This window comes from Natator depressus, chromosome 18 (genome assembly GCF_965152275.1).
Source record: "Natator depressus isolate rNatDep1 chromosome 18, rNatDep2.hap1, whole genome shotgun sequence".
Taxonomy (NCBI): Eukaryota; Metazoa; Chordata; order Testudines; family Cheloniidae; genus Natator; species Natator depressus.
In genome coordinates, this window is record NC_134251.1 from 15,881,805 (window position 1) to 15,905,029 (window position 23,225).

At 48.8% G+C, this 23,225-nt stretch overlaps 1 protein-coding gene across 1 annotated transcript in view; it reads right to left on the minus strand.

Moving 5' to 3' along the window:
• The window catches only part of ACAP3 (ArfGAP with coiled-coil, ankyrin repeat and PH domains 3), a 158,851-nt gene that overhangs the window by 74,755 nt on the left and 60,871 nt on the right, over positions 1–23,225 (minus strand). The window contains exons 2-4 of the mRNA XM_074933909.1: positions 14,870–14,927; positions 8,663–8,782; positions 7,490–7,543 (exon numbers count right to left, since the gene is read on the minus strand). Coding sequence (XP_074790010.1) covers positions 7,490–7,543; positions 8,663–8,782; positions 14,870–14,927 — 232 coding nt within the window. The remainder of the gene's footprint in view (positions 1–7,489; positions 7,544–8,662; positions 8,783–14,869; positions 14,928–23,225) is intronic.

Below are 23,225 nucleotides of genomic sequence, written 5' to 3' on the forward strand. Positions count from 1 at the left end.
ACAAAATTTCACCAGAGACCATACATGAGACATGGGTAGGGTTAGGGGATAGTCGCTTTAGGCTACAGATGCCTGAGTGTGGGAATGCTCCTTAGCCTTTCCACCAGAGGCACTGGGGGGGAGGGTGTCCCATCACACTTGCCCTTTCCCTAGCTGTGGGATGCTGACAGCTCTGAGCTTTCAGTGTGTCGAACACACTTTACTCTGGGCAGCCAGTCAGCTTTAAGGGGTTGCCATAAAGGACAGCCTCTGCTCTAGACATATAGGGGGAGGATTACGCTACCTCTGCAGTAGCTCTGTATTCGGAGTAGACAAGTGATCTCCACTGGGCAGAACAATGGCAGGGAGCTGGGATTCCCAATCAGCAGTTGCTGGGGACCAGTCTCCCATTCGAGGGTGTGGTTTAATGGCCATTAGCACGGGGCTACAGGAAACCTACGTGAGCTATTGCACTGCCATCATTCACACGCCATCATACTGCCTCATTACTCTCAGTCCAGCCGCCCATGAATCTGAGAGCTATTGATCCAGGACTGGCAAAGGCCTTTCTCGCCTTTAGCTATGGGCAGATCTTGTTACTCTCACATTTAATTACATTCACCAGATTCTATAAAAAGAGGCAAAAGTTGTTTTCTCATATTTAATGGCCCAGCCGATGGTTAATGGCTCTGAGCTTGTGTGTATTTTGGGGCAGGTGCTGGCAACAGAGAAAAGAAGGGGTGCTCAGTGCCTCAAGTCTAGGGAAAGCAGCCACTGATCAGCTACCTTGGCTCAGCGAGCAGACTAAGCTGAGACGCATATGGGACAAAGGAAGAGGTTGTAATGTAAGAAGCACTGACCCAGCACCCCCTACTGGGCAGCTCATGGGGCAGTACTGATGGGACAAATAGAGAAGGGTCCATGTTATTATTACTCCCTATTATGAGTAATAACAAAGACATGTTTGATGGGGGTTGGTTTTTTCAGTCCCCCCTCCCTATCATTACTCCAAACATATTTTTTCCAGTTTCTTTGTTCTGAAGCTTAATTCAATTGCACGAGCCAGGTTCAGGAGCTGGAGCAAGAGAGGCCAGTTGCGAGCTGATCCAGAAAAACTCCACCCACACTCTCCCCCCATGACACGGCAGTCGGAGGTGTGACTCCAGCACATGCAGACACACCCAAGCGGCATGTGCTTTGACCTCGCCAGCTGCAGTAACCATATCAGGGAAGCTGCAGCAGTGCAGCGGGCAGCCTGGGTGGCATAAGCCCACCCGGGACCCTGGATCATGTATTTAGGGGCTAGCCCATGCTGCGATGGCTTCACATGAACACACCTGACCGCTGCAAAAGGTGACCGAGGCAACAGTGGCCCAGTGGAACAACTCTAACTGGCTCAGGATCAGTGCTACCACGACCGAGCAGCGTCTCCGAGTGGTTTAGCCCAGTCGGGATCAAACGTACATCACAAAGAGAGGGGAGAGAGCCATGGACCCTGCCTGGGTTGCTTCTGGAGCGTGTCTGCAGAGGGGAGGCACAGTGAAGAAGGAAAACAGTGCTCAGAAGCTATGCAGCTCCCCACAGCCAGATACAATGGGAAACCTGGCCTAATTGCAAGCTGTCAGGGCGCATTGACAATACCAATGCCAACGGCCTCAAGAGGTCAGCATTGCCGCACTGGTGGGATCAGTGATATGGTCTACCATGCATTCCAGCTCCGTGTTTCAAGCCTTTAAGTGTACACTACTGAAAGGAATGTCCTGGAAAGCCTATTGTTTAAGATTTTGAAAGGCTATTTCCTCCACAGCAGCCGGTGAAATTAGTCCCATATAACCGGCATGTGACAGAAACACTTCCCCTGGGCTTCCAAGAGTAACCACTGGTCCCCGTAACATTAACCAAAACAAACAAGACCCATTGAAGAATGAGAAGTTCAAGGTATCTTGGACCTGGACCCTCTGCATCCTCCTCCTCCTCATCATCATCACAATGTCTCCTTGTCGCTCCTTCTTTTCTTTCGTGGTATAAAAATATATATATTCTCAGTAAGCTAACCACACACAGGAGCCATGCTACGTTGTCAGGGCATCTGACCTTCAGGGTGCGGGACCCCACTCCCGCCGGCCTGCACAGCATTGCGGGTCACAGCCTACCCGCCGCAGAAGCAGGTTTGGACTCAAGCAGGGCAAACGCACAATAGCATTTGCCTCTTGCTGCCTCCACTTGCAAATCAGATCACAGAGTGGCAAAAAATTAGAAATGGAAACCACCATCACCACCCAGCACCCGCACAAGCCAGAGCTAGCAGCCAGAATCAGACCAAAGCATTGCAGCCCTTCAGAGACAAAACTATCATGTGCCATTGGCAGAGAACAGGTGCGCCAATGCCCGAGGCCCCAGCCACTGGCAAGGAATTGAGTGAGTGAGATAAACCCAGATGCTCCTGGCAAGTGATCTCCACCCTATGCTACAGAAGAAAATTTAAAAACAAACAAACAAGGTCCCTGCCAATCTGACCTGGGAGGAAATTCCTTCCTGACCCCTACCATGGGGATCGGTTACACCGTGAGCACGTCATGTCATGTCCCATCTAATGAACTCTTTTAGCCAATACAAGATGACTCTCTGCACTGCATTTTCTAGTGTTCGGCTAAGCAGTCTGTTGACTGTGGTAGAGTATTTGGAATTCCTCCAGTGTGGGATTTTTCCATGGAACAATCTTGTTTTCTCACACTGTGTCTCTTTTGAATTCCAGTAGGAGCCCTGGGGCAATTGCTGTTTTCAAATGCACTAGTGCCATCCCACTGAAGTAATACCTGATTTTTAGCTCCTAGCATTCTTCATTTCGGAACTAAACCTACTGTCCTTGCCCTCACCCCTCTACTTCCCCCTCCCCAGCCTTTCACCCTTACTAGGGCAAAACATACCTAATTAAAATGTTGCTGTGGCCTTTACATGCACTAATGTAATTATCTGCACAACACTCACTCTGAGGTATGAAAGTATGGTTAATCCCATTTTATGGATATGGACACTGAGGCACAAAGAGATTAGGTGACCTGCTTGAAGTCCAAAAGGAAAGTGGTGGTGGATGGGGGTACTACCACGGCTGCCATGTCCTTGCTGCTTGCCTTAACCACAAGATCATCCTTTCTTTGCAGTGGATTTTGCTTCAAATAAGCTATTGTCTTTTCCTGCTTGTGTCTCGTGTAAAAGTTGGGGATGCATTAGCATATTAGTTTTCTCCATTCAACAATGCATTTCATATGTGGATTTTGCAGGGAATCGTCCTAGCAGGACTAGAAGTAGGGATGTTTCCCAGGCCAATGCTCCAGCAATAAAGGTAAAGAACAAGTGACTTTAACTTCCTCCAACTGAATTTTAGGGCATTCTTCCTTCTTTTTAATTTGTTCCAGCCGTACATACTGTACTGGACACATGCCTGGACGAAGCATTGGTCACCGCTTCATAGCTGACATCTTTGTGCCTGGATGAGCCAAGATGTTCACACAAACATACACAAGAGAGGAGACAGCAGAAGAACCACTAAAAATAACTTGGCTAATGGCACAGGCATCGTAGCTGGCTCAGGGATGTTACAGTCACTCCAAAGACATTTCCTGGGGATGAGCGATTGCACCCAAAAACACTCGGGAGCGAGTCTTCCGACATATGTCTTGCTTTGGGCATGCAGCGAGCAAAACATGAGATGCCATCTCTTTGAAATAGTGCAATCAGGGGTACTTGTGAACAGTGGAGAACTCCCCCAACAGGACAGGACGGAATGGGATGAGGGCAGGAGGGGTTATTCCACTGGCGGCACCGCTATGGTTTTGGCTCTGGGAACGTTGTCACTGCTTATTGGTGTTCCCAGAAGAGTCACTCTTGGAAAAGGTGGGACATACCTCCATCCCAATCAGGAAAAGGCAGGCAAGCTCTTCTGGGCTCAGCTGGTACTAAATAAGCACAGCTGCCGAACCCGGTCTGCTTGGGCGAAGTAAACTTAAAAGGAAGAGTTTGTCACAGGACGGGGAGGCAACCAGGAGGAGGGCTGCTGTGTCCCAGAGTTTGCTGACTCTTGCAACAGGCCGCTGGGCAGAAAACAGCTTGCAAAGCTCTGCTGGCCACAAGGATCCACCAGGCCAGGTATGAGCCCATTACAGCAGGGAGGGGTTGGAGATAAGTCCTCACCCAGTCCTCACCCAGGGTCTAGCCGTACTCCACCTTCATAAACAAACTAGATCGCTGTAGACTCTTTTGAAACACTCAGAGACCAAGTGCCCCCATAACTGGAAGGACTTTGGAGGGGTTGCCAAAATAGCTAATCTACTGGTAAAGGAGAGAAGGTGACTGGGCTTATTGACCCTCCGCTCGCTCCAGCTCATTAGTAGTAGTGACTAGTCATCTGGGTGCCTCAGCCTTTGGGTGCCCAGCCTGGGACACCTTCAAGGGGCCTGAATTTTCGGAGGGGGAGATGCTCAGCAGTTTCGGAGAACCAGCCTCTTGGCTGTGCCCCAAGTTGGAGAGCCAGGATCTCACCAGTCCCCTTGGAGAATCCCGGCCATCACTTCCTGCTGCTCTTGACTTTTGCTCAGGCTGGGGCTCTGGGGACCCATCACAAGGTTTCTACCATCAGTTGGGGGTGGGGGGAGTAACTCTCAGTGAAATCAGTAAGGACCTGAGGGAAAAACTAGTCCCAAGGGTTGGTGTGAGAGGCAAAAGGAGAGTGAGAGACCCGAGGCCTGGCCCATGCCGACCAAATAGGAGCTTAGCCCATGCCATCAGTCTGCTGGGATAAATGCTGCACTTGCAGCCAGCTTTGGACTTCCCCTCTCTCGCTACATCCTCCACGGTAGCAACAGTGGTTTAATTAGCCAGTCTCCTCTGATGCTGCACATTGGGCACTTCTAGTTCAGCTAACCACATGTCGTTAAACATTAATAGCATGTTGCAACCTCTGGCAGGCAGAGCCGAGGCTGGGGGTTCTCCTGGGGGCCTTCAACCAGAATGTAGGGCTCTGTCTTCTCTTCTCATGCCTTCATGCTCTCTCTCCCTCATACACCCCGTATCTCTCTGCCCTGGTCTACACGTCAGAGTTTTGCAGGCCTATCTACGTGGGTCAGGGGCGTGAAGAGGTGCGATGTCGGACTGACAGAGCTGTACCGCCAGAAGCCCCTCGTGTGGAGACAGTTCTACCAGCAACGCTTTGCTTTTACCAGTATTGCTTATTTCACACGGGGGTGGGGACGGAACAAACTATACCAGCAAAAGCTTTGCGGGTAAAGCTGTGTCTACACTAGGAGCATTTGCCTGTACAGTATACTGGTCTAGCTATACCAGCAAAGCACTCCTGGGGTAGACTGGGCATACATCCCTCTCTCTCTCACACACACACCCCCTTCTCTGACACACATTCGGTTTGGTACAGTCCTCCTGCTGTTGGGTTTCTATATCACTGGTCGACTTTGCTCTCAGACGCTAACGCGCCCAGAAAGCCTGGGTGTATTTTTACCTCTTCCCCTGTGTCATTTCCCATTAGGAAACGTGCTCTCCCTACCTGCTTCCCAGAAAACGAAATGGACTCGCTGAGGCTTTGCCTCCGATCGCCCACAGTTAGCTTGTGTTCCAAAATCACGCGTCATCCCTCATGCACAGTGACAGGGGCAATGGGGAATAAATCTGGGTCACTCCAGCACCGACACCCGAAGCCTCCTTTGGTCTGAAGCGCTCTTGTCGCCGAATGAGTCTCATACTGTACGGCTGGCTCAGAGCCACAGAGTGAGAACCACCTTTCTCCTCTGCAAGGCTCAGAAATAGAGTGTCTGGGCGTCCACCGGACAGGTTCTCCCACCCCAGGTGCTCTGGTTTCGAGACACACTGAAGTCCAGAATCAGCCTTTATCTGGCCACTTTCTTCCTTTAATCTTACTGTGGCATTCGTATACACCAGTTTGTCCTTAACCCCGAAGCTGACTATGTTCCCAGTGGATTGCTCACTCCAACGGGTCCCTGGGTTCCAATCCACCTGAGGCTCACGCCCCCTGGAATATTGCTTTGGGTTCTGGACGTACCAAGCCAATGCAAAACTCCAAAGCAGGAGCAGCAAGGTAACCTCCAAGCCACTCCTGCTGGTAGGGCAGAGATCAATGCTGACGGGCTTCCAAGAGGATCCTGGCCTCCCCCCTCCCTGGAATACATGCAGGCTATGCAAGTGAGGCATTCACGGTGAACGTGCTGAGGTTTGGACCCCAGTCTAGTCCTACCTTGTCCTCACACACAGTTCCCACCATAATCACCAAAGAAGAATGAATCATCCACAGTGTGGGTTTGCTTTTTTCATTTGAGGAATGAGCATTCTAATTCCTCTCCCTCTGACACCGGTTGCACGTCCCTGACACTTTGGCTGCCGGGAGTCCCCAGTGAAAGTAAAGATGAGAGATGCCCTGTCCTCTCCCCTCCCCAATCTGCTGCTGACTGCAAAGTCTATGGCTTTCTTTCCAGTTGGCCCAGACACCAGAAGGTCATAGCTGCCTTGAACTGTCCTCTGATTGTGTGTATCTCTCGCTGCCTAACTTTTAGATGCAGAGAAGATTCCTTTGGTGCCGATGGGCAACATGCAGCAAATTCTTCAGAGAGCGCATACTTCTTTGGAGCCTTACCCTTCCAACAGAAGAGAATGAGGATAGCAACCTTGCAGCACGTGGTACCCATAAGGGTGCTGAAAGTCCCCTCTTCACCTTGCTGGGCAGAGCATTACCCCACATTCCCATCCAGTGTCCTGAATGTTTGGTTAAAGACAGTGGGCAAATCCCACCCTCAGCTACACTCATGCAGCCTCATTAACCAATACCACTCATGCACCCTATGGATCAATGCACCCACTGCACCACCGTGGATCTATGCACTCATGCAACCGCACTGACCAATGCATCCAATGCACGACCACTGACCAATGGACCCACGTAATCTGGTGCAACCTCCCTGATCAATGCACACGTGCAAACTGGTACAAACCCATTGATCAATGCACCCATGCAGACCAGTACAAACCCATTGATTAATGCACCCATGCAGACCAGTACAAACCCATTGATCAGTGCACCCATGCAGACCAGTACAAACCCATTGATCAATGCACCCATGCAGACCAGTACAAACCCATTGAGGAATGCACCCATGCAACCCCACTGGTCACTGCACAAAGTACACTACTACTAGACATTGCACCAGAGCAACTGAGCAGAACTTGACTCATTAAAGAGAGAAGAACCTTGTACAACTGGCAGCAACATCCCCCCCCCAACCCCTTCACTCTTGTAATTGATGCCAAGTGTTCAGGGAAAGGGACTCTTAAGAGGATTCCTTCATAGACCCAGCCTTTGTCCAGTATCACACGACTGCTGCCTGATCCAGAACCAACAGATCATTAAGTAGCATCTAGAGAGGGAGGCAAGACTATTAAGAGCTGGCCGCCAGCACACAAACAAAACAAGAGGGAGGTGGCACCTTACCATGTGATAGTTAATCATTTCCTGCAGGCTGTCTCCAAATTTGTCGAGGCACTCCTGTGAAAGGAGAAGAGGAAAGGAAGTGAATGAGGGCAGCTGCCCTTCCTCCAGCGCTGGCAAGAGGGGGAAGGACAGTCTTTAAGGCACTGAGGCGCTCGCTCTGTCAGTTGGCAACTGTGCATTGACATAAATGGCTGGCACTGAAGCCAGAGGCTGCCCGTCCTTTCCGGTTTAGTACTGAAACCAGCACCGCCGGGCTGTTTCTTCTGCACGATGGTTATCCACGTTTCCCAAATAACCGATGCTCACTGACCTAGATTCCAAGGATCCTGTTTGCATTCTGGCTTCTTAAAACCATAGTGCCTCTTGCAAACAAGGATCCTATTCTTCAACCTTTTCAACATTGCATTATCTGGGATTCTTTCAGACACCAAGGTGAGATCTGCCTCTTAGTGAGACTTAAACGATGAATAGGCCTCGGGCTGGTCCTCTCTACAAGGACACATTTCACCCAAAGGGATCAATATTCTGCACATCTGTAGCACAGCTTCCATGTAAAGATTCACCAATGCACTGCACAGACTCTCAGGGATCCCTGGGAGATTCCTGTTAAAATTCTGACCCTAGCTGGAATGAGAGTTGGCATGATTTCCTTGCCTTCGATGGAGTTCACTGGATATCACTGACCCTCCCTGCCACAGCTGATAATAGCAGTATGTGTCTGCAAAGATCTCAGTGTGCTTTGTAGATATTATGCCTCACAACCATCTGCTCTCCACCCCTCCTTTGTGAGACAGGTAAACTGAACCCACTTTTCAGGAGGGTAAACTGAGTCACGCAGCGATCATGTGTCTTTCTTGTCCACTGGGGCAGTGGCAAAACTGGGCGAGGAACCCAAAGTCCTGATTCATACATATATAAGTAAAAGATACTCGCACAAAGGACCTCTGATAGGAAGTCAAAGGAAGCACCACAGAGAAAGCCAGCGCATCACTGCATATTGCAAAGCACCTACCTAGCATCACAGGTGTCTGCCTATTCCTGGGAAACATTTTTATTTGCTGAGTTTAGAGAGAATCCCCAGAAATCCTCCTCCCATATATAATGTCCCAGTCTCTTGTTGGAAAGTTTAACCCTTTCTGATGCTCACCCCCCTCCTCCCCCCAGGCAACTCACCGAAATCATTTCGTCCTTCTTGCATTGCTGCGACAGGTCTCGGACCCCGCTGACGAAGTGCTTGTTGGTGGTGATGTAGGCTTTCCCAGCCTCAATCATCCCACTACATAGCTTCACCAGCTGCAGAGAGAGGAAGAGACGTGAGTGGTGAATGTCCTATAGGGCTGGCCAAAGAGTTTTGAAAAGAAACCTGACTTGCAAATAAAATTCACCGAGTTAGTTTCAGTCTGATCTGCGGGGCTAATGCCGTGGTCTGAACTCATAACCTTCAGAGTTAAAACTCTGCATTGCTACTTGTTGGCCTAGCTTAGTAACTTCCTTACTGAATTACTCTAGTTTACTGATCGGCCACTGGCGGGCGACAGACACTCTCTCTCCGAGCGTGGGTTGCAGTCAGACAGCCACCACTTGTGAAATGCCCATGATCCCAGAGGCTTATTAGTCTGAACATGTGAAGCCAAACAGAAAGAATCAGCACAGGACAGAATCAGGAAGTGAGGTCAACGCCCCCGCTGTCATTTAAGAAAACAGTTAGAGGCCAAAGCCTGAGCTGGGGTAAATCGGTGTAGCTCTGTTGTCTTCAGTCGATGTGCGCCAGCTGAGGATCTGGCCCTTACGTTTCTAGCTCTCGTGGATGGCAAAGAAAAGCTTGGGAACGTGGCCTGGGTGTAAAGCAAGGGTGTCTGCCGACAGCCGAGGCAGGAGCAGCAGGGAATTGAGCCACCGGGCCCCACAATCATACAAGACTCTGGGAGGGGCAGGGGGAGGTGGGATCAAGGCACTGCTGCTGCCCAGGAGGGGAAGGAGAACCCTGTTGCTGCTAACACCACTATCAGGAAGGGAAGGAGCATCCACACCCAGCCTCCTCTCTGCTCCGGTGGTGGCCATGGGGCGGCCCCCAGGTAAGGGCGTGGCCAAATCACTGGATTGCCCTAAGCCAGCTGTCACAGGGGCTCAGGCCACAGCTCTCAGCTGTGCCTGGTTTGCCTCCCAGATCAGCTGATTCGAGGCTACAGCAAGACCTGCCGGGAAGGAGGGAGCCGGAGACAAAAGCTTGCTGCCAGTTAGAGTCCTGGGGGTGAGGATGGTGATGTGCTGGGGCCTGAGCTAAGGTGGGGATAGGGTGACCAGATGTCCCGATTTTATAGGGACAGTCCTGATTTTTGGAGCTTTTTCTTACATAGGCACCTATTACCCCCCCAACCCCTGTCCCGATTTTTCACACTTGCTGTCTGGTCACCCTAGGTGGGGAGCATTCCCTGCAGACAGGTGCTTGGCTCAAGAGGCCAGAGGAAGGCCTCGTCGGAAGCAGGCCTTGGAGGACGTGGCCCTGGGCAGTGGGAAAGGTGATCCATGTATTAGTGTGCCAAGGCTGCAGCTTACAGTACGTAACAGAAGGCCCCAGTATGATGCTACCTAGAGCGGTGATATGGAAACCCTGCAGCTGAGGGGAAGGACTGAATGGGAAGTCATAGCCCAGTGAAGTCTTGAACCCTGGTTGAAGCGGGGAGGAACCCCCCTGCAACCAAGAGGGATGGATTTAATCACTGCACAGACCCTAGCAGAGAGCTGTGCCCAAGGAGGGTGAAAGGATTTTGCGCTTTCATTGCTCTGGAAGGAGAGGATTTTTGGTCTGGCCAGATCACACTACCAGCCTGGGGAAGACTGTCTTTGGTAGGGAAACTGAAGCACAAATGCATGCCTAATGGTGAAGTGGTAAAATGCACCTTCACACTGGCCTGGAGCCATGGGGGGTATGAGTAGCTGAAGTGAATGGTTTGCAGCCCACTTGTGTGCTCAAAATGATTTGTTAAAACTATTCATTGGAGATTTCTGAACTCAACTGCAGGTTCGAGAGTTGTTTTGTGGGCGATTTGGTCCATATGTTCTCTCTGGATTTTCCTGGGAGGGCGGGGCGGTTAGGTGTGGGAGGAAGGAAAGCAAGGGCAGAGGCTGTGACATTTAGAAGCCTGACAAACGTTTATCTGATATAATGGATCCGAGGGCTTTGTATTTTTTTAAGCTGTGTAATACGCGTAGGGCCAAGGACCAGATCCCTGTAAAATCAGAGGAACTCTAGCTAACTCTTAAACACTGTCTCAGTCAGTCCTGCAGCCCAGGGAAACAGTACCTCTGAGTACTAAAGATCTGAAGGGAATAATGGTATTCCCCACTGAGCGGCTCGTGGTGCTAGACGGTACAGTTGTCTTCACTCCGTGGCTGTGGAAGGTCCTAGCTCTAGTGAGGGATGTATTAGCAAGAGTGCTACATGCAGGGCGTCTGATTCTCCTCTGGGTGACATTACAGACTGTTACCACACCACTGAAGTTAGTCCAAACTGCCACCAGTCTAACAGCGGAGTAAGGCCCACTCCTTTGTTTTAAAGATGGGTGCACAGCAACACAGCTGGGCGAGGCTGCTTCCCACCGCAGCCCCTCTCAGGGTCCATTAATGGACTATGATCACTAATTTAGTCAGAACCGCATGGAAAATGTCCAGAAACAAAAGACTTCCAGATACACACATGTGAGCTCCTGAGCATCCCTAGAAACAGCCTGTCAGCTGATTGCAGTGAACATTGTGAGTCAGAACTCACAATCCCTTGGTTATCTAATTTCTCCTTTTAGAAAGGATGTGGGGAGAGCAAGGACTCAAAAATCTGTCTTCTTGTTCACTATAAAACCCCTGCCCCAGGGAACCAGCACACCACCCACAGTTAAGGCCGGTTTAAAAAATACTGTCTTATCCACACACTCCAAAAGAAACACACACAAAAAATGTTTGTGTTCAAAACTTGTCACTGAACGTTTCATTTATTTTTTTGACAAAATGAAAAATGTTGGCTTTTGACAACCAAACTTTTTAGAAACTGAGTTTTTTCCAGCAATTTTTCATTGGGGGGAGAAACAAAAATCGTCCACTTTAATGACTGTAAAGCCATTTTTGATAAATGTGACTGGCCCATGGGGTGAGTCAATGGTCTCCAGCTGTGTTAGCAGAGTATTATCTGAACACAGTTCTCACACGCCTCCTTTCTCTCTTGTTCACATAATCTGGCGGAACAGAACCGGGTGGTAGAGGAACATTTGTGCTATTCCATCCCACCCCAAAGAAAGAAAACAAATCGATGTAGCTCCTGCAGCATCTGGAGCCCAGACGGACACCAGGGGCTTTGGACAGATCCTTTGGAAAGGAAATCCAGCTTATTCTGCAACGTGGCGGTTTTTAAAATACCTCCTCGCGCACACAGCCAAGGCTGTGTTCCTAGTAGCTGAGGGCCATTCAGCACGAGCGCACTCTGAAATCATGTTCCCTAGCTTCAGAAAGACTCCTGAAATATTAGAAGGCTTGGGCACCATTGGTAGGAAAGCAGCCTGCAACAGCTGGAGGCAAACTTGAGGTCAGAGTGAAGGCAGCAGCCGTATTTGCACAGTTTAGAAACAGCTGTTTCTACCTCTAACTGTAGAAAGCAATTAAAGACTGAGAAACCCACCAAACCACAGGAAGGGCAGAGAGTTGAGTCTTAAGAGACAGATCCTGACACCCTTACTTGCACTGAATAGCACCTTATTCCACTAGTATTCCCAAGGAGGAAGGATTGCCTGGTGGATAGAGCATAGGACAAGGGCTGAGAAGAACTGGGGTCAGCTCCTAGTTCAGACATAGATTTCTGGTGTTATCTTGGACAAAGTTGCTTAATTTGCCTGTGCCACTGTTCTATACAGATAAGTTGACAATAAATCCAATAAGGATAGTGAAAAACTCAAACACTCTGGTGATAAGGGCCATACAAACATTCCTATTTAATCTGAGCAAAACAAACAGAATTTTGTCCAGAATGGACCCTCAAAGCATAACTGCTTTGAATTTCAATGCGGGCCTTCAGCTTCAAATTCCTGGATCCAAACCCGCCTTTATTTGTTTCGGTTCCAGGCTGTGTGGCCCTATTTCTGATTCTGACACAGCCACAATTTCACATGAAATTTCACAGCCCTGCCAGGAGATTTTGGTGCAAGCCGGTGGAAACAATGTGAAAACGAAACCGAGCTCATGAGACCTGTCATTCAAAATGGAAGGAGCTTCAAGACCAGCCCATTGCTACCATCTGCAGAGGGCCCAAATTACCTGAGACCGTAGCTTTAAGACAGTCCCGGCCCAAAGGTGCTCTAATTAGCTCTCTTATTAAATCTATTGGAAATGTATTTATGGGGCATTCCTCTATGCAATGAAATTGTGAGTGCTGAATTATTGTTTATAGAATTCTAGAGCTAACGCAGAGTTCCAGATTGACAGGCCTGGAAACCAATGGTCTTTAGTCACAGACTAGCCACAATAATGGCACTATTGGAATCATCAGAACAAGCTTCCCCGATTCTGTACAGCCAAAGCGCCCCAGTCCGACCTCCGAGGGACCAGCTCTAAGGGCCAAAGGATAGCTCAGGGTTCTTTTCTACTTCCAATAAGGAAGCTAAGTATCTTATGCAGGCACCTGTCCGCTAGGAACTTGGCCTAACACCACCTATTTGATTCCCATAGGCCACCCATTTCTTAGGGCCTGTGGCTTCAACAAAGCCAACTTCTAAGTCTGATGCAGAAGTTCTCTCCCCTTCTAGCCACACGCAATCTCCCTGCTAAAATCCAGCAGCGGCACTGGTCCTCCACCTGTCTGCTTCAGTTCAGAAACAATTGGGCAGATGTTTCCAACATTTGGAGGGAGACAACATGACTTTCTGTCAGTAAGTCTCTTGACTTGGATCCAAGACTGTTTCAACTCTCTTCCCACCCAACCCCACTCTAAAACTGGCTATTCCAAACTATTCTGGCTGACGGAGGCTTTTGCCTCAGTAGCTGCTGATTGAGACCTCATCAAGTCATGCAGTAGCACAACCAGACGGATATTTGGAAACATTAAAGGGGCACAACTGATGTCAAAAAGCAGGAAATTTGACCTGCCTTGTTGCTTTTTCTACATCTTTTTGCAACATCCTTGGAATGTTTTGTATTTTGAATGTATTTTGTTTGTTTGTTTAGCACTTGATCCAATGCTATGTTGTCTAAAATTAGAGTCCCAGCACCCAGAAAAACATACAGTAAAAGCCAGTCAGTGGGCACTTCCCAGCCCTCAGGGGAAACCCTACACTAAACAGATCAGCCATGTTAAGCCTGGCACTTGTTCACAACCTTCCAATAACAGACAAGCATGAGCACACAATAGGAGAGAGGAAAATCAGTAAGGTAGCAGGTTTCAGATTCACACTTCCAATGGGGAAAGATGGTCTTATGATTAAGATACCATCCTGGGACTCAGGAAGTCTGGCTTCAATTCAGTTATAATTATATCCGGCAGAGGCCAGTGGTGTACACACACTCAATTTTCATTATAGTATAATAATAGTTTGCATTTCTATAGCACCTTTCATCCAAGAACTTCAAAGCACTTTAAAAACATTAATTAAACTTCAGAAAGTTGCTGTGTGGTAAGTGATATCTTTATTTTGCTGCTGGAGGAAAGGTGGTGCAGCGAAGCTATGGTTGCACAGGGATACTCTCTGGCAGAGACTGGAGTAGACCCCAGGAGTCCTGAACCTCATCTAACCAATGGGCTAGACATCCTCCCCAAAGGGGAACTATTTAAGGTGATTGTTACGATAGCAAATGGTTTTTAAGACTTTATCACAATTGAAACAGATTCGACACGATATTGTTAAAACCATTCCCAGCTGAATTCCACATACACCCTCCTCTCTGTGAACCCCAGCTGTGAGTTACAGAGCGCTCTTGTAACTAAACCAGGTTGCATACCTACAAACATCACAATCAGGGAGTGAACATTGCCTAGAGGTCTTAACTAAGGCTATGGCCACATTGTGTTAGCTGCTGGGCAGCCACCAAGTGAGAAATGTCCAAGTTGACAATACAGAGTGGAAGGAGAAACAGAGGCACAAAGAAGTGGAGCTCTGCTGACCGCTCTTCAGAAACAAGCCCCAGCTACTTGTGCTAAAAGGAGCAACCAACTCCCTCGTCTATGGCTGAGCAGCAGTGGCTGGATCCAGCCAGCACAGGAAGACATGATCATATACACTAAGCTAGCATATCAACCAATGATTTTCTGACAGTCCGGAACAGACTGGCGGGGCCATGTTCCTAAACCAAAGACTCACCCCAGCCATCTCCCCCAAAGCCGTTCTCTCAGCTTCCCCATCTTACCTTGTCAAGCTTTGCTTCTATCTCCACCACATCTGTTTCCACTTCATCTATGGTCGCCCTGTAATCAGAAGAGCAAAAAAGGGGAAATCAGCTGGTTGCCTAAACACGGATGATGGGCAGAGAAACCGAACAGTCCTTGAAAGGCAAAGGCCAGAAGAACTCCAAAAGGCAGAGGAGAGAGGCAAAAGTTTGCACCACCCAGACAGGGGTTTCCTGTGCAGAGGCTGCCGTATAAGCTGAGGATCCACATTTTGGGAGAATTCCATTCTGAGGATCCTAAATTATCTGTGATGGGTTTTGCTCCTGGGCTGATGAAAAATCTTGGAAGGAGGGGGGGAAATTCATGGCAACCCCCCGTCAGTGTCACTGGCAAGTCACTGGGCTGTATTGTGCTAGGGCAATGTACAGCAAAGCCACCACCTGTGGGGTCTTAGTCTGATCTCGTTTACGCCCATGTAAATCGGGAGTAACTCTTAAATTACACCAGCATGAATGACATGCCTGGGGTAAACGGGCACACTGGCAACCAGCATTCACTGTGCCTGCTTAAAGCCCTTGTGATGCTCAGGCTGTAACGATGCCTCAAGAACACCCACACTGTTGGCTTGCATCTTCTAAACCCCAGCAAGCCTTTAGCCCATATGTGGGCATATCTTGGTCCTGTTACCATCTCAATCTACTCACTCTCACACACCTCTGAGTGTTACCCTCAGTGCCTTGGCTGTGTCTGAAGGAGAGATCCATTGGGTCTGTTTTCTTTCCATTTCTTGGGTAGTGGTGACAGTAAGAGGCCAGTAGGATTCTGGCCTCACCCAACTATGGGAAAATTCCAACGACATCAGCCCAGCCCATTGGCAAAAGACATTTCCAGCTCAAGACCTTTGGGATAAATCCACTTTTCTCTTAGGCAAAACTCCAACTGCAAGAGCAGTAAGGCAGAAACCTTCCCATGGAGAGCAGCGTGCTGGGGTAGCCTGTCCCCAGCTGGGCAGCCATTCCCTTCAACAAGCACCTGGAAGTGTGGTAAACCTCACTGCAATTTTGTGTCCCAACGCATGCAATCCACAGTCCATTGCATGAACCCTCTCCCGCTTGTGGGTTTGCTGTGTACAGCCTGAAGTGTTAATGCTCTGCCTTTTAAAAATTCCAGCCATGGGCATGTGCCAGGTAAAAGGTCTGTGGAGGAAGGATGTGCCGGCGAAGCACCAATTCATGTGGCTTTATTACAGCCAAGGACGGGACGCACACAATCCAAAAGGAACCAGGAGAAAATCCCCAGGGCCTCGGTAGATCAGGCAACAAAATCTATTCTCTAAAGGCTCTTGTTGTTTTAAATGGATGAACACCCGCCCAGGGACACATTGCTAACAACAGGAAGGATAAATAAAAAATGATTGATAGGGCAAAGTCATAAAATTTGGATCCAGATTCGAACTTCCACCGAGTTTGGGAAGGGAGTTTCACTCTGATCATAAAGTCATAGAAACATCGGTGGAAGGTACCTTGAGAGGTCATGTGATCCAGCCCATCTCTCTCTCTCAGAGGAATTACAACTAGCAGAGCAAACTCAGTATTTCTCCACATTCACCGATCTTCCATGGGAAATAAACGAACAATACCTTCTACAGGTGAACACAGTCCCCATCTGACGCTGCTACCAGGCGGCCAACATCCTGCCGGGTAATCCAAATGGAACAGAGATCGGAGACTCCCTCCCCACAAAGGAAGTAAATCAAATAGAAGGCCAGGCGCAGATCTCGAGCATGTCAATTCTGTCCTGAACTTTTAAGGCGATTGCCAATCCAGTACACACAGGCTTCAGGAGAGAGCACCTCTCCCAACAGCTACCAGAAATCTCCCTTGGAATGCTGTGAGGCACCAGATGATTCAGACAACTTACAGGGTAGACCTAATATTCAGTGACAACACCGGCCATGTGATACAGCATGTGACTGTGTGAACTCTCCTCCCTGCACGCTATGCCTATCCCTATCACAGTCCTGTCACATTACATAACTGGGCCCAATTCTGACAGGTGCTGAGCACCCTCCAATTCTACTGAAATCCCTGGAAGGTGTGCGTATGCATGGGTCCTGTTATCCCTATTTTAGAGATAGGGGGCTGAGACACTGAGGGTACATCTACATGGCAAAGAAAACCCCCCCCAGCAGCGAGTCTCAGAGCCTGGGTCGATTGACTTCGGGTCACCATGTGGGGCTAAAAACCCTGAGCAGGTTTTGACCCACTCGGGAGCGGCTACGCTGCTAGTTTTAGCCATGCAGCCTGAGTTGGTTGGCACAGGCTCGAAGACTCAGCGCCATGTTTCTTCCTTTGCAGTGTAGATGTAGCCTTAGTGACTTGCCCAAAGTCACCCAGGAGGTCTGTGGCGGAGCAAGGAACCGAACCCAGCTTTCTCAAGTTCCTGGGGAGCACCCTTACCCCTGGACCTTCCTTCCTCTCTGTTAACCTTAAGAGGAGACTGCATGAGCCAATCGAGTTCTCTTGTGCTTGTCCCTTCCCCCGCCCCAGTTAGTTTCTATCCTTTATGACATCCCAACAAAGCAGCTTTTATTTATCTCCAAGTCTGGGCTAAGATTTTCAAGGGGGGGTGGGACTCCCATTTCCCATTGATTTTTTTAGATGGGGAATTCCCATTGATTTTTACTGGGGAATTGGGTGTCTAAATCCCTTAGGAAGCTTAAAAATCCCAACCCTATTTCTTAGCTATCCTGTAAGGTCATTGCAATCTAACCCCATCCTCCAAGCAGCAAGCAATTTAAAAAATAAATGTTACATAGAAAGTTGCTTTGAAGGAGGATTCACGCCCATTGTATGCCAACAGAGTAAGATATTTGTGGCAAGGACTGTCTTTTTTTTAATGACATGTACAGCTCTTAACACAGTGGGCCCTGATCCACAACTGGGGCCTCTGGGAGCTACTGACATATACATAAATACATAAATAATCACGATGATGTTATTGCTCAATACTGGGAGGGGCGGGGGAGGTCCCATCTGCCATTCCTGGGCTTTCAGGGTATGTGGCTGTTTTGTTGAGTTTCATAAGGGTCATGGGAAGTGGTGGGGCTGTTTCCCGGCAGGGGGGGCGGGGAAACTAGTTTATTTACTCTAATCTCCTCATAATCAATGTACCAGCGCTTTTAGAAGGGTTTGTGAAAGGTTTTTAATTGCCTTAGGGTGTCCAGCGCATGGGGAGTTCACACAGTCATGGGACATACCACCACATGACCTGTTGTGACTGAATATTAAGTGCATGTTGTCAGACGTATGAATCACCTGGTTCCTCACGTGCTGAGGGAGGCTTAGTCTGGGCTCACTCTGGACCTCACTGACTGTAGGGATTTTTCTGCGCAAGACCTCCTGTCTTACCCCCTCTTTCCTCTCTTTTTTCCCCCCATTTTTTGCCCTCCGGAGGGGGAGCTAATGAGACCCACCTGACTTGGGTGCCACATGAGTCAGCAGAATTGCTCTGCATCTCCCGGCCGCGTCCCAGCATCCAAGATCCCATCATCGCCTCACAAGGGGCTGAACCGACACCCTGGATCTGAACAGCCTGAGAGTTTGGGGCGCTGATGCCCTGGCTCTGAATACTGAGGCCCGCCCCAGCTTCCGCTGCACAAATCTACAAGCAGGAAAATATCTCTGCCTCATCTCATCTCTCCAGGAACCTAGGTCCCCATCGGCATTCTGGGAATGTCTGCCTTTCTTTTCAAGGGGTTTTGGTGCTGACAGAAGGCTCTGGAGTGACAAACTCAGATCAGAGGCGTCTATTCGTCACTAGAAGAGGAGCAGCAGGGGCCGCATCAGTGCATGCTTCCCACACCTCCCCCCTCTCCCGCCAGTCCGCCTTAGACCTGTTCTGGAAAGACCCCAGCAAGGCCTGGGAGTTCATTCTCCAGGCACTAGGAGCGCTCAGCTTGCCAGCAGGAATGGTACTTAGTGCTAGCCATGGAAGGGCATTTGTACATGTGGTTATTGTTTGTATAATGGTAGCACTTAGAGACCCCAGATGAATGGGGGGCCCCATGTGATAAGCATTGTACCGACACTTGGTAAGAGGCAATCCCTGCCTTGAAGAGTTTACAATCTAGGCAAGGAAAAAGAGAGGGAGGGGAAAGAGGGGCACAGAGAGTGGAAGTGACTTGACCAAGGTCACACTGTAGGCCAGTGGCAATACAATCCAGCTTTCCCGACTCCTGAGCAAGTGCCCTACTCACTGAGCAATACTACCTCCCGATGGAGTTGCTCAGAATGGGGCTGAGACCATCAGCATGGTCACATAGGCCACTAAAGGGCTAGCATGTGGTAATGACTTTTTCAGTCTCCTCTGACCGGGGTTGGATTTGAACTAGCATCTCAGAGGGTCCTGCTATGCTCCGTGTAAAGCTTGCTCAATACCCAGTGAGAATTCCCCTTCCCCTTCTGCTCTGAGGGGTGTCCAAATCTCACTGTTTCTTCCTTCACAACATTTCTAAGATGCAACCTTCACTCTCTGTTCTCACCTCTCATCTTCTCCCTTCATTCGTATGGGAACACTCTCCTCCCCGGGCCCCCACACCCACATTGCTCCCGCTCCAGTCACTACAAAATACAGCAGCCAAGATCATTTGCCTTGTCCGTCCTTCTGTTCACATCATCCCTTTCTTTGAATGCCTCCAGTCACTTCCCCGCTGCTATTGCATCCAACTTCTCAGGCCTTGGATCGGTCGGACCCTCCCTGCCTAGACACCTTCTCTCCCCAGCACTTGGACCATTCCAATGCAGAGAGCAAGCTGGAAAACGTTGGATTACATGACTTGAGAATTTATGGTGGAGCCAGGAAAAGAACCCAGGAGTCCTGGGGCCCACTTTTCAATTGGTGTAAATCAGCATAGCACTACTGTCTTTAAAAAAACCTCAGGGTGGAATCAATGAAGCAGCTCACACACCTAACGTCTATTTAGGCTCCAAACGTCCACTGAAATCAACAGAGCTAAGGAATCCTCTGGTTGTGCAAATTAATGCAGTTCTACCGGCTTCACCAGAGCTCTGCACCCTCTACGCCAGCTGAAATTACAGTCCTTGATTTCTAACCACCGGTTTTAACTGATAGACAACTATCCCTCCCTTAAATTAGGTCCAGTTCCTCACTCCATGGAGCTGTGCTGATTTACACTAGCCGAAGAGCTGGCCTTTATTTTCTGAGGTTTGACAACTATGGGGCAGATTGTTTATCTTTTACATAGTTGTTTTTGAACCAGATTTTTTAATCTGTTACACACAGCCCTTCCCCATCTGCCATCAATGTGGTTTTCATAAAGAAATCTTTCGCATAGCTGTGAAGCCTCAAAGAATATGCATATTTGTTTTAAGAATTAAGGAGTCTAGTTACTTAACGTCTAATAACCGTCTTGTTAAATCTAAATTAGCTGCATATTTAGGAACTGCGATGTAATGCTTGTAACCGTCCTTATCTGAGTTTATCATCCTGCTACCAAACCACATGATGTTACTTACGAGCAAGAGAAAGTCTCATATATTATCAACATCCTCTCTTTTCATGCAAAACTGTTTCTGTCTTGTGGTTTGACTGTATCCTTCCCAGCCATTTTGGACATAATGGGCCATATGCTGGCCTAGGACAAACCAGTATAAATCCATGGAAATCGAGAGCATAGCATCTTCTTGCACTAGAATTGTACTGGGCCCAGTATCTGCTTTCCCTTCCTTGTCTAGTTTCTTTTAGCAGGGCGCCTGGCATTCCTATGTGGGCCATGGTGTGCTCAGACTCCCTGCAACAGCAAGAGGTATTGAAGTCCCCTGATGCGCTGCGCAGAGAGTACTTGGTCACTGATCGCTTAGAGAAAAGGACACTCCCCAAAACAAATCTACTTCCAGACACAAGCCAAACTTCAAACCCGGAGGAGATGCCCTGAGTTATTCATCACCATTATGTACGATATAAGATGGCCTGGGATCTAGTTTTCATCCAGCAAAACTGGATAGAGAAAATGTAAGTGCCCCTAGCAGGTGAGATGCAGTTGGCTAGGTCCTGCTGGCTCCCACAATGCCAGAAGAAACATGTACTGACACAGACAAAATGGGGGATTCTACCTGGCGGGCACTTCAGATGCTACTATACCTAGCCCAGACTTCCTCCCCCCACCCCCAGCCCCAGCTTCAGAGTCTCTCCCTGCATCCTTGGAGCTAGATAGACCTCTTCCTGCCATCACAGAGAGGAACCCAAAGCTAAGTACCCCAAATTAGAGGGAGAGCTGGCAGGTTCATAACCGTTACTTGGCTTGAGATCTGGATTTCACAGCTGGCCTCCATCCCTATAATGGGCCCACCCAAGATCCTGGATCTGAACTCCCTAATTTAGAGGGGGTGGGATTTGAAATCTGGATCCAGAATTTAACGGCAGAGTCCTATGTCTAATCAAACTTGAGCAGCCTTTGTAGTAATAGGTGACCCTCAAAAGGTGCCTGGCAGATACAAAGCCAAAGGTCTGGTTGCTTCTCCAAATGCTCTTTCCATGCTCCAGACCACTTCTAGACACAGGTTCTCTCCCTGCAACTACCACTGACCTGCGATATGCCTCAACTTCCACCTCTGCATAAAAAGGGCTAATGAACCTTATCATCCTTTGCAAAGGGCTCTGCGATCTATGGCTGTAACGCACTATATAAGAGCTAAGTAAGTACTAATATCAATGTCTATATTAATGTAAATAAAAGGGATTCTGGATGTAAGATAATGTATGGTACAGAGAGACACACTGATGCCATGGTCTAGATCTGTCCACAGAACAAATCTGTGTCGCATCTGCATTGCACAGAGGTGCCTCTCTCCAAACATCCAGCCCAGCCCTGCGATGTATGAGCTCCCTCAACTCCCACCGGCTCCAATCAGAAACGGGCAGGTCCTATTCCCAGAGGAGCTTGTTAAACTCTCCCAGCTGGAGTCATTCTTTGCAGAGAGGGTCTCCTGGGACTTGACTTAGTTCTGCAGATGGAGCAATCTCCCTTGAAGGCCATTCGCCCCCAAGCAAAGCAAGGGAGTTGGCTGCCTCCAGTTTACAGGCAAGTGTAATTTTCTTTGATGCCAGCAAAGGGCCCAAGAATAGTAAATCTATTTAATTTTGTGAGAATAAAATCTCAAAACAGTGCTGTAATATCGGCCTTTGCTTCCCGCAAATACAGCTCTGCTCTGCCTGACTTGCCCAGGCTGTGTTGGAAGAGGAAAGTGAGCTGGGTCCAATTTGGAAAGTCACTAAAGAAGATTTGAATCCAGCCCACCGTTTTATTTTAACTAAACTTGTCAATTACCATGTTGGTGCCTCTTTGGAATTCTGACCACATCCACAATGACGCTGGGCTTCCTGCAACATCACTGCGGGTGTGCTGCTATTGATAGATCTGGGCCAGGGTCCTGCTAGCCAGAGAAGACCAGATACAAACCCCTCCTGCATGCCCCAGACGGCTAGCTCGAACAGCGCTGCTGCGGTGATCTGCTGAGTTTTAAAGGACGCGTTGGATGGATGGGTTACAGGCAAGAGTAAATTTAGTGCTGCTGGAGAATGAAGTTCTCTGTTTAGCCACAAAACGGATAATTCATAGCGGACAATAGTGGTGCCAGTTTCCCCATACGACTTCTTCAATGGGCCCCAATCCTCATCTCAGCCAGGACGGTGGTTTCAGACAAATGGCATCGGCTAGCCAATCTTCCTGGTCAGAGACTGGCGCCCGTAGGCTTATTGTATCTGCTCCTTTCACTATCCACAGACTTTTTCACAAGCACAAACACTTCCCATACGAATGCCTTGGGAAATGAATTAAGACAGTCCCATGTGCGATGAAAGGGAATGGGTAGATTATATTAGAATGGAGGACGGGTGAGCGCGCCTAAGTACCACATTTCACCGGGCTCTACTTTCTGCCTTCATATGGGCTGCTCTTTAACCCAAATCAAATACTGTTACATCAGTTTGCCTGGTTGTCACGGTACCAATGCATTGTCATGGAGATTTCAGTCTCCTGAGCCATGGCAACCACAGCACAGCAACGACATCAAGCAGACTTAGAGGTAAGCGCTGGGCTGTACTTTTCCAAAGCTTGTTCTCCTAACGGCTAACGTGAGCAGGCCCCCAGAAGCAGCTCTAACATCAGGATGGGAATCAAGACTCCCTTCCCCCACGATGAGTGGGCTGAAAACAAAGTCCTGGTGACTCACAATCCCAGCCCAGATTCTTCACTCCCCACAGGGTGCCACGGGGGTCTGACCATAATTGATCCGTCACCCAGGCCTTTGAAACAGCTTCCAAAAAAGAGGCTTATTTCTTCCTTTAACAATGTGG